The sequence below is a fragment of the Panthera uncia genome, chromosome E1, assembly GCF_023721935.1.
Source record: "Panthera uncia isolate 11264 chromosome E1, Puncia_PCG_1.0, whole genome shotgun sequence".
Lineage (NCBI taxonomy): Eukaryota > Metazoa > Chordata > Mammalia > Carnivora > Felidae > Panthera > Panthera uncia.
This window is the reverse complement of record NC_064814.1, coordinates 3,507,177-3,517,993: the sequence shown is the minus strand read 5'-3', so window position 1 is coordinate 3,517,993 and position 10,817 is coordinate 3,507,177. Positions and strand designations below refer to the sequence as shown.

The 10,817-nt window shown below is 60.3% G+C and overlaps 2 protein-coding genes across 3 annotated transcripts in view; one reads left to right on the top strand and one right to left on the bottom strand.

Annotated features, from left to right (window-relative positions):
* Positions 1-10,817, top strand: part of PGS1 (phosphatidylglycerophosphate synthase 1) — a 339,697-nt gene that overhangs the window by 121,385 nt on the left and 207,495 nt on the right. The window lies entirely within an intron of this gene.
* Positions 1-10,817, bottom strand: part of DNAH17 (dynein axonemal heavy chain 17) — a 101,423-nt gene that overhangs the window by 86,808 nt on the left and 3,798 nt on the right. For both annotated transcript variants that reach the window (XM_049635566.1, XM_049635567.1), the window contains exons 4-13: positions 10,354-10,546; positions 10,016-10,115; positions 9,793-9,878; positions 9,478-9,603; positions 8,596-8,748; positions 8,398-8,484; positions 6,830-6,997; positions 6,491-6,607; positions 1,905-2,170; positions 949-1,144 (exon numbers count right to left, since the gene is read on the bottom strand). In XM_049635566.1, the coding sequence (XP_049491523.1) occupies positions 949-1,144; positions 1,905-2,170; positions 6,491-6,607; positions 6,830-6,997; positions 8,398-8,484; positions 8,596-8,748; positions 9,478-9,603; positions 9,793-9,878; positions 10,016-10,115; positions 10,354-10,546 (1,492 nt within the window). The remainder of the gene's footprint in view (positions 1-948; positions 1,145-1,904; positions 2,171-6,490; positions 6,608-6,829; positions 6,998-8,397; positions 8,485-8,595; positions 8,749-9,477; positions 9,604-9,792; positions 9,879-10,015; positions 10,116-10,353; positions 10,547-10,817) is intronic.

Sequence of the window (10,817 nt, the reverse complement as noted above, 5' to 3'; positions counted from 1 at the left end):
CCCCACTGGCCTCCCCGCTGCCCCTCGAACACACCGGTGTGGTCCTCGCCTTAGCCGTTTGCCCTCTTCAAAGGCTTCTCCTCGAATCCGCTAACTCCCTGACCTCCCGCAAGTCTCTGCCGACATCCAAACTTCAACCTGCCCCCCAGTCCTCCAGGTTCTCGGAGGCACCCGTCCCTACCTCCTCAGTATCCCATACCTCGCTGCTTTTGTTACGCCAACTTATATTTCCTCCTGCCCCTCCTCCGCCTCCTTCCCCCAGCTCTCTCTTTCCTTCCCGCCCCCGTCCTCCAGGGAAAGGTATGCTCCAGGAGGACAGAGATTTTTGTCTGCTTCGTTCATTCATTTACTCCAAGCACCTACACAAAGTAGGTGCTCAGTAAACACTTGTGGAGTTAAAAAAAAAAAAGACTCCATTTTAGTGGAAGAGAAGGTTTCAGAGGAAACCTCAGATCTGCCTCCACGGTATCGCTGCCGGGATCTAAAGCGTGGCAGGTGCGTTGTGGCAGGAACCCGGGCCACCCCACTCCTCTGTCTTTGGCACTTGGCTCACAGCTACCCAGGTTTGAGCCCTGGGATGCACGCCCCACAGCCCACTCGTGAATCCTCTCCACCCTGCCTGATTTAACCAGAGGGCCCGTCTGCTCAGACCCCGCAAGGACCTTTCTCTCCGTGTTCCTGTCGATTCTCAGATTGACGTTGCCTCTTGAGACCACAGGAGAGGCAGCCAAGCTGCGAAGGACTATCGTCACCGAAGCTGCTGTTTGGTCTCGTACCTCAGACACGTCGCGGACACGCTTTACCGCTCACGCGGTAAAGTTCCAGCTAAATACGCCACGGGTCCGTTCTTTGGGCTTCTCCCACCCGCCATCCGCAGTGGGGGGCCCTGGTCCCAGTGGAACCTTTGACGCGGACGCCCTCTGGACACGGCGGCAGGACGGCACACACCGCTTTGCTGAAGTTGACTCGGATGAGGTTGGTGACGGGGTCCCGCCGTATCAGGGGCTGCCCCAGGTTGAAGTGGCAATCCTGGTCCACGCCGGCCACCCACTGCCGGTAGATCCTCTCGCGGTAGCTTCTTAGCAGCTCCATCATCTCGTCGTACTTCTGGTAGATCAGCTTGGCCTCTGTGCTAGACATGACCCTGGAATCGGTCAGATGGGGTGATGGGGTGGTGAGGTGCCCGCCTCCTTCGGGGTCTCTTTCGCGCCCTCAGTGCGGCTCCCAGATCTGGGGGTGCTGAAGCAGCCGGCTTTCCCTTTCCTCTGGGCCGGGAGACTGAACGGACAGACAGACAACCGCCCGTGACGGCAGCAACGGGTCCAGGATGTCAACCCCCGCCCCGTAACAACTGGCCCCAAACGGCCAGGACTTGGTTGAGGACCGCCAGCTTCCCATCCAACTCAGGACCGATTGGAGAAAGCCGGAGACGCCCCCCCAAACCAATCGCAGAGGCGACCCCTCCAGCCCCCAGGCCCGGGGCAGCCTCCAGCCAGGGCACAGCTGAAGCCTTCTCTCTGTTCTCCCCTCCCCCGCCTGCGTCCGCATCTCCGCCAGACGCAGTGACAGTGGCCGCGTCCTGCCGTGACAGGCTCCGACCAGCCACTGCTCGTCCTCACTTGGACGGTTTCGTCACTCTCCCTCAGGCTGACCGTCGGGGCGGGGGCAAGCCAGATCCTTAGGGCCGTGCTGGCCGAGCAGGCTCCCGCTGGAGGAGGGGGGACGGGAGGGGGGACGGGAGGGGGGACGGGAAGGGGGACGGGAGGGGGGTCTCTTCCGGGATCGTGCTCTGGGAAGGAAAGGCTTGGCCAACGTGAAGGGCGGGACGGCCTCGGGAGTTAGGATGGGCCCTCCCCTCCCCTGCAGCCACGGAGGCGCGCTGTCCCCCCGGGGCCGCGACTCACGGGTGGTCTATGTGCCTCAGGTCCCTCATGGGCGCCTCCAACCTCTCCTGCAGCTCCAGGCTCCACTTCAGCTGCCCGGCCACGGGGGGCATGTTTTTGTGGAGCGGGGGGATGTTCCCGTCTACGGAGGCTGCGAGCTGGGCGTCGTACAAGGTCTTGGCGTTGTCCAGCTCGGCGTCAAACAGCTCCAGCATGACCGAGTACCTGGGCACCACCTCAGCAAGAATCAGAGGCCGCTCCAGGAGGCCCCCACACATGTACAGGAGCTGGGGAGCGAGGAGAGACGCGCCTTCGCCAGGGTCCCCGCCGGCGGCCCCCTCCCCCGGCACCGCCCCCGCCGCGTGGCTATTGCCCCAACGGGGCGAGGACACAGAGTCTTCCTCTGCGGAGCAGCTGGTTAAATGCGACGCCTCCGTGATTCGCAGGTTGACGCACGCGGGGTCCCAAAATGCTTGGCTGGAAGCCAACACTACAAACTAGGTCTGAGGTCTGGTAACATTCGAGGCCCGAGAGAAGTCAGGCTGGCCAGGGTGGGGGCGGAGGTGGGGACGGGGGCCCAGGCAGTGAGCAGAGATGCCGGGGTGGGGGGTGGGGAGCACTGATTGAGAACGTCGCCCCCAAGGATTTGAGGAAGTCACAGAGGGAGGTCTGGAACGTGGAGTAGGCTGTGACGCTGGGGGGTTCGAGCCCAGGTTACCGCATCCCCTGTAATGTGTCCTTTACCCTGAGAGGAAAGCCAGGCCTGCAGACCTGTCTGCTGGATGCCATTGGCCCAAATTAATCTGGGAGGCAACACAGCACATTTCTGAAAACAGTAACCATGCCCGAGCACCTCTGCAAGTAGCTGGCTCATCGCCCTCACGGTCTACGTATGCTCAACATTAGGAATTGTTTTAGAAAATAAAACGCTTAGTAGAAGAGAGCAAGATATTTTATCTGGATGTTTGGGGTAGGGTGCTGGCTGGAATCAGATGGAGAATTTTCCTAAAAGGTCACAGCTCACGGTCAAGGCACAGCAAAGCCTAGGGCCCTGGGCTGGGCCTGAAGGGGGAGCCCTTCCTAGAACCCAGAGAAAGTTCTGGAAGCTCCTCAGCTGGCCTGAGGTCATCCCAGACCCAGACTGGGGCCAATGAGAGTGGCCCTTGAGGCAAACAGAGATCAAAGGTGCTCAGGTCACAAGGTCCAAGCCTCTTGGGGTCTGGGGGCACTGGACCCAAGTCTCAGATTCACCCCAGTTTTGGGTGTGAAAAATATGACAATGTCCCCAAAATGGCCTTTCTGGGCAACAGTGAGACCCGGCTGCAGAAAAAGGAGAGATCTTCAGGCCCCCAGAAAGCCAGACAGAGTAGCTGGATCGCTGGGAGAAAGTAAGGCTCCAAGCACAGCTCCCTGCGAGGTAGGGGGGCTGCCACCGGGGGTCACCATTGTCGCAAGTTCTCACAAAAGTGACAAGTGTCCCCTGGAAGACACAGGTTCCTCTTGTTGGTTCACGACCCTCCTGACGGTTTGTCTGTCCGGTTCCCCTCCCACCACCCCCCCTTCGCGTTCACATGGTTTTGGCTTCTGGGCAGGAAGCTAATCTTATTTTCTGCCAGGAGATCATGCGGAAAATTGCTCTAGAACTTTCCTGGCTGTGTGTGAGAGATGGCATTGGGGCGGCTTGGGGACTTGCAGGGAATCCACGGGCTGGGATGGAGGGAGCCCCGGGGGCCCGTCCTAATTAGGGCTCAGGGTTGTCAAGCTGGAGAGGAAATGCTCCCAGGTGAGGAGGAAAAGGCAGGTAGATGTGGAGATGGTTTACAGGCACCATTTTCTCCCTCCTTTTCCTTTTTTTAATGTTTATTTTTGAGAGAGAGAGAGAGAGAGAACGAGCAGGGGAGGGGCAGAGAGAGAGGGAGACACAACCCGAAGGAGGCTGCAGGCTCTGAGCCATCAGCACAGAGCCCGTGGGGAGGTCTGAACCCACGAAGCAAGAGATCAGGACCTGAGCCTAGATGTTAAAGTCAGACCTTTAGCCAACTGAGCAACCCAGGCACCCCTCTCTTTTTCTTTTTTTCTTTTTAATCTAGCACGAGCACAAAGTTAAAATTTCGGAGAGAACCTTTCCTTTTTGCGTGCAGAACCCAGATTAAGTCCATGAAAGGAGAGGGGACGAGAAAGGCCCGGGCAGAAGAGTGCCCTGTTCACGACCTCTGTGCTCTGGCTCGTGGCCCCCTCCCTCCGCCACCCCCTCGAGTGCCTGGGGGGGAGGGGGCTTCCTCCCGGACACCCTGCCCCTCGCAGCGCGGCGCTGACCGCAGGCTCCCAATCACAAAGGGGACGACCTTGTTGGTTTGGCCGCAACAGCCCAGCTCCCTGAGTCCCCTGGACTGAACAGCACAAAGCCCCAGCCCCTGAGCCCCAAGGGCATAGGTGCACGCGTCTCTCAGCTCTGCCCTTGCAGGAGGGGAGACACAGGGCCCGCCCGGCTCCCGCACTGCCCTCCAGCTTGGGAGACCCCATCACGGGGTGCGGCGGGAGACTCCTGTTTCCAGGTTACAGGACTGGCTGGAAACCTGTGTTCGGGACCCTTGGAGCTTTGGGACCCCAGTACCACTCCGCTCCCTCGGCCGGAGCCAGTTCCCTGGGCGACGAGAGCCCAAAAGCACCTGCTGTCGTGCCCGGCTGGCTGGGTTCCGAGTGTACCCAAATCAAGCGCCTGCCTTCGGGGAGGTGATATTTGAGCCCGGAGGACAATGAACGCACAGAGACCCACACACAATAGAAGACACCAGGGAGGGCCGGTGGGTCTGCAGGGAAGTCCTGGAGTCCTCGCGCTGGCCTGAGGCAGCTACCTAGGGGGAAGAATGTTCCAGAGACGGGAACAGCACCTCCACTGCTGTGTTAATTTGCATTCACGGATATTCTGCTTGGAGCACCGACTGAATCTAAGACTAACTTGCTCATCCCATTTGCAGATCCGATTCCCCTGCGTTTGCAAAAACAAGGTCTAGAAGGCGAAGGCAAAGGCACATCCTGGCCATTTCTGCTGGGGAGATCCAGGATCCAGGAAGATGGTCAGCACCCTGAGCTACCTGGGCCACCCCGACTGTCCTCCTGTCTGGCCACACTCGGGCTGGTTTGGGGTCCCGGCTCTGCCGCTGGCTGGCTAACAGCGTGACCCTGCGCAGGCTTCTGGACTTTTCCGAGCTGGCACAAGGAGATGGCTAACGTGGGTAACAAGTTCAGCCGAGCGCGTGGGACCGAAGATCCTAGAATGACTACTGGGCGTCCCCTGTGGGCACTGAACTTCCTGCAGCAGCCTAGAGCCTGCACAGCAGGGGAAGCAGCAGGTCTGACCCGCAGAGTGTCCGCGTCGAGAAACACGCGGAAAACCAAGCAGAAATAAAAAACCTCCCCAAGTACATACGTATATTTACTCATCTGAATGCTCGATGCCCGTTCTACAGAGGGGCCGTGGCATCGGCAGAGTCCCCCCTCAATCATTTTGTTGGGACCAGGCAGGCCACGGAAATGCACAAAGAGGGGTGAGCGAGGGCGGGAAGGAGTGGTGGGGGCTGGGGCCAACTGGACGCCACGTTCTGTCCACAGGGAGGAACAGTCGTTCCCTTCAGCCACTTGTTACTACGAGGGGCTGTGTAGAGGCCAGCGTGGCCAGATCGCCTTTTCCAAGAGAAGGTGAAAGTCTGGACTTTCACGTGAACCTTCTCAACTTTTACATGTTGGCGGCTTCGTTCAAAAAATTTTTAACCTGCCGGGCGAGAGTAGGCAAGTCTAGAGAGACAGAGAGCATGAGTGGGGGAGAGAGGGGCAGAGAGAGAGAGAGAGACATAGAGACGGTGAGGGGGCGGGTGAGAGAATCCCAAGCAGGCTCCAGGCTCAGCACAGACCCCGACGCAGGGCTCGATCCCACGACCCTGCCATCAAGACCTGAGCCGAAATCAAGCGTCGGACGCTCAACTGACTGAGCCGCTCAGGCGCCCCCGTGCTTCCCTTTTGAACAGATATTGTCCAGGGGGGTTAGCGCCTTTCTGCCGTCTATTTTTTGACATTCTTTTTCCATAGCATCTTGCCTTTTTTCTAAGCGCAGAAGTGCTAAAAACACGTAATGCTCGCCACCTGGAAATCGTAGAAAAGTACACGGAAGGCAGCCACACACCAACAGGGCAGCGGCGGGTCCCTGTTAATGATGTCGGGGCCACTCGTGGAGCCTCGGATGTCGAAGAGGGCGTGAATTCAGCTCAGCGGGTCAAAAAGTGCATGTTTTATTTTTACAGCAACTCTAACGTTTGGTCCTTTTGAGCAGGGGGAGGTCGAATCGAGTGAGAACAAAGGGACACCTTCACTTAGTACTATCAGTAAATGGACAAACTGTCACCTGCTCCTCACTCCCTTTCCTTCCTTACTCTATGGCGACAAAACCCGACAGGAGTTACCCAAGGAGCTCTGAGACGCTGAGCGAGGCCCCCGGCTGGGCCAGCCCCTCCTCTCCAGATGGTCACCCCAAGGTGGCTCCCGGTGTCGCCCCCCCCCCCCCGGGTGTTGCTGGGACACACCGCGGCCGGCAGGCCCCTGCCCACGCCTACCTTTGCACATGACTCAATGGAGCTGCAGTCATCAAAGCCCCGGCAGAAGATGGTGGCCAGCCGCCTATCCAGATCTTGAATTTTGGTCTCAAAACTGGCATAATCGTCATCAAAACTCTGCAATTGAATCAGAACACCAACCTGGTAAGTCGGCATGCAAAGCGGGGGAATACTCGCTCTGACCCCGACCCTGAGCCCGCTGGCAGGATTCGGGGCTCCATCTGGGTGAGCAAATTGTCGTGGGCACGTCTTCAGAACGTGACCGTCTAACACACCCCATGCCTGCGCCTCCCACACCCGGGGCGTCTGTCATGGATCCGGCCGAGGCCCCCGACTTACCGAATCTCCGGGGTCCAAGGGGTCGTATTTGCACTCGGCAAAGACCTTCACCAGCTCAAAGACCTCATCGTAAATCTGGGTGACCATGCTTCCAAGGATGTTCCCTCTCACTCCCCCGAGCTCGATTTTCTCCAACTTCAGAAACTCGATGGCTGTTTTATAAAGATCCTGGGGGAGGGGGGAAAAAAAAAACCCACCCAGTAATCTCCGTAACTAAACGCAATGGATGAGCCACTTATCCAGCAGGAAGGAGCCAGGGGGCAAGAACCCTGGGGGCCTCAGGGCAGTGGGGGGCCCTCTGTTCATTTCTGTTCTGTAAAGTGCTTTCCGGAACACTCTGAGAGTCACCTCCAAGCCGTGAGGAGGTTGGGCTCTTCTTGTCCGGACCCCACACCGCCCAAAAGGCACCTCTACATAGATCACGCTTTACCGGGGCCCCCATTTCCTCAGCTGTGGGGGGAGGCGGTTGGAAAGGCACCATGTACTTTCTGATGTCCTGACTCAGCTTCCAATCCTCTGCCTCCCGGAAGCCCATCCCCAACTTCGAGCCCGTCCCTGACGGGGGTCTGAAAGGATGCCCTCACGCCCAGGATGCCGGGACAGAGGCCTGCGTGTAAATCCTACCGCCTCTGAGGTGCGGCCCTGTCTCCTCCTGGAGGCTTTTGCAACTATTCTGGCCTCTGGCGGGGGTCTCCCTTTCCGGAACCCCCACTCGCTCTTGACCTTGGCATGTAATCACACCCGGTCCGTTCACGGGACCTCGCTGCTTCCGTGTGAGGCTGCTGTTTCCCAGTCCAGATCCCCAAGGCTCCTTGAGGATCTCACGCAGCCTCGGGAGCCCAACGTAGGGCCTGGCACTGATCACTCCCCCGAGCCGGTGCCAAGGCCGGGGCCGTCTCCCATCAACTGGACAGAGCAGGTACTGTTATGAGCCCAGTTTACAAATAAGGAAACTGAGGGGCGCCTGGGTGGCTCAGTCGGTTAAGCGTCCGACTTCGGCTCAGGTCATGATCTCACGGTCCGTGGGTTCGAGCCCCGCGTCGGGCTCTGTGCGGACAGCTCGGAGCCTGGAGCCTGTTTCGGATTCTGTGTCTCCCTCTCTCTCTGCCCCTCCCCTGCTCTCTCTCTCTCTCGCTCGCTCTCAAAACTAAAAAAACATTAAAAAAAAAAAAAAGAACTTTAAAAACGTTCATTTGCTCGGTCACTCCATGTATCCGACAGTGCTCGTGCGGGGTCCTGCGTCCGTCCACACCTGCCCCAGCCTAGCCCCGCTAGCCCTCTCCCGCGGCCTCCCGGCTCCCTGGCTGTGCCTGCTTAATTTGTCATCAGCCTGCTCCTGGACAGAAGGTGTGGGGTGTGGAGAAGCAGCCACAACGGGCCACTTTTGTTCTTGGCCGACAGCTCCGGGCGCGGAGGAGGCTGGCCCGTGACTTGGTTTCCCCACGACGCGGATGCTCGGGCGGGACTCTCATCCTCCCTGCTGGGGGCTGTGTGACGGTGGCGGGGTAAGGACGGGAGGCGCAGCTCTGCCAAGGTTAAGGGCAGCCTGAACCAAGTGTCACCTGTACCTCAATGGTCTGGATGCGACGGAAGAAGGCGTTCATTCTGGAAAACGCCAGGGACGAAGGGAACTCCCAAGGCACCGGCTCCTTGTCCTTCAAGGGGGGAGAGAGAAGGGAGGCCGTGCTTGCCCCAGACACTCCCACGTGTGCAGGTGGAGCTCGCGCGGTGTCGCCCCCCGACCCGGCTCTGACGTCAGGCCGTACCTTAAAGAAAAGCCTCATGTTCGCACAGCAGAAGTCGTAGGTGTGGTAGAGCTCCTTCAGGACGCCCACGGACAGAGAGATGCCGCTCAGAACCTCCTCTGTTTCGCCCTGCAAGCCCTTCAGCACCAGGTCTGGGCTCAGGAAATTGCGCGTCTGGGCCGAAGAGAAGGCGTTCCCAAGTCGTGACCGAGCTCTCCGGGGGGGGGGGGGGGCATCCGGGCGCACTGCCTACAGGCCGCTCAGCGGGCTACGAACAGCCCGGCACGGGGTCCTCGGCCTACCCCTTGGGACACGTCAACCGTCCCTTATGTTCCTGCCCCAACCGGTCGGCCGGCTGCCTGCTTCGCCCGGCCCTGCAGCCCCGCAGTGTATGGGCTGCTGCACAGATTCCGGTCCCCCGGGACCAGGGGCCTGCAGGGACCCAGAAATACAGCCCTGCCCCCCGCTGCAGGGTCCAGGCCCGCAAGCACCACCCACAGGTGGCCCAGACTCAAAGGCTGGTGGCTGGCTGAGGCAGGCTGGTGACAAGCAGGGAAGGAAGGGAATCCGGAAGGATCTCGGGACAGGTGCATAAAACCCCTCAATCCCGGCCGAGTCTTGGGGTGCTGGGACTCGGTCCCCTTCCTGTCCTCCTCCCTCCAGGTGTGGGGGGCAGCTTGGGCTGGCGCTGGCCAGGTCTTGGGAGGACTCTTGGGTGGCCACCAAGAGGGCCCAAGCTCAGCCCGGGGCCCGTAGACCCCGGTGCCAGCCACTTTGCGTGCGTGTAACCGCCCGGGAACGCCAGCATTGGGGACACGGAGAGACAGGGAGGGACACGGAGAGACAGGGAGGGACACGGAGAGACAGGGAGGGACACGGAGAGACAGGGAGGGACACGGCTACCATCTCGATGATCAGGTTGCAGAACTCCTGCAGGATGATGATGATCCGGGAGGGCGTGTCGTCGTGCTCGGAGGTGGCCCAGATGAAGGCGGTCGTGAACAGCACCTTGGCGATGACGGTGGGGAGCTGCGGGGGGGGGGGGGGGGGGGGAGACGGGTGGGTGTGCCTCCAGGACGGGACCCTAGAGCGGAAGGAAGAGGTGCTCCCCAGGACTGCGCAGCCCTTCCCGGCCAAGAAGCCCCGTGGCGTGGGGGGCCCCCTCCCCCTAAGACACGAGACCAGCCCCTCAGAGTGGCCTCTGTCCGGCTGACACACCACCGTGAAGTCGGTCTGCTCCATCTCTTCCAGAAGGATCCGCAGAGGCTTCAGATACAGAACAATGTCGTTGGCCTCCTTCAGCCCTGCACGGGACGAGAGCAAGGGCTCTCTGTTCATCGACACCTGCTCCTCGAGACCCACCACCCTTCCCCAAAGGAAGCTGCTGGAGGGGAGGCGCCCCAGCCCCTCGCCGAAGGCACCGACCGCTCCCTGGGCTCACCTTCGGTGACGTTCATGTACACGCTTTGCAGGGCCGGCCAGTAGCAGCTTCTGGCTTTTTCCAGGATCTCGACTATTTTGTTCACTTTGGGCCTGTTCAGCTGAGAAAGAACACAAGGAGCCTTTCGAGAGAGGCTCAGGACCCTGACTCAAAGGACCCTGACTCAAAGGACCCTGACTCAAAGGACCCTGACTCAAAGGACCCTAGACCCTGCGGCCGCTGGAGTGGAGGGCTGCACGCGGGGCCTCAGGGATCCTGGGGGTCCGCACGGAGGGGCTGCGTTGGTGACAAGTCCGCCTGGCTAGACGGTGGCTGCCGAGCAGCTCAGGCCCGGTCACCTGCTCATGGATGCACTTGAGGTTCATCAGCCGGGCATCCCAGAACTCAAACTCGACACGGGGCAGGGGGTGCTGTCCATCCAGCAGGGCCTGGGCCGAGTCTTGGCTCAGCACGTCCCGGATCTGGTGGGACCAATCGATGATGATGGTTTCGATGGCGTGCAGCAGCGAGTTGTCCAGGGAGGGGGGCATCCTGCAGAGCAGAAGGTGGAGGAAGACGCTCTCACAGCCACAGGTGCCGGGTTTTACCAGCTCTGCCCCTTCTGGGCGGGAATCGTCCCCCCCTCCCACCGGCCTCCACCAGCGGCCCTCAGACAACAGGCCCCAGGCATCTTGCCTCACGTCCCAGAGGGTGATGATGGAGGAGGAGGAGGAGGAGGAGGAGGAGGAGGAGGGTGCGGGAGGATGGTGGGGGAGGAGGGGGGAGGATGGTGGGGGAGGAGGGGGGAGGAGGGGGGAGGAGG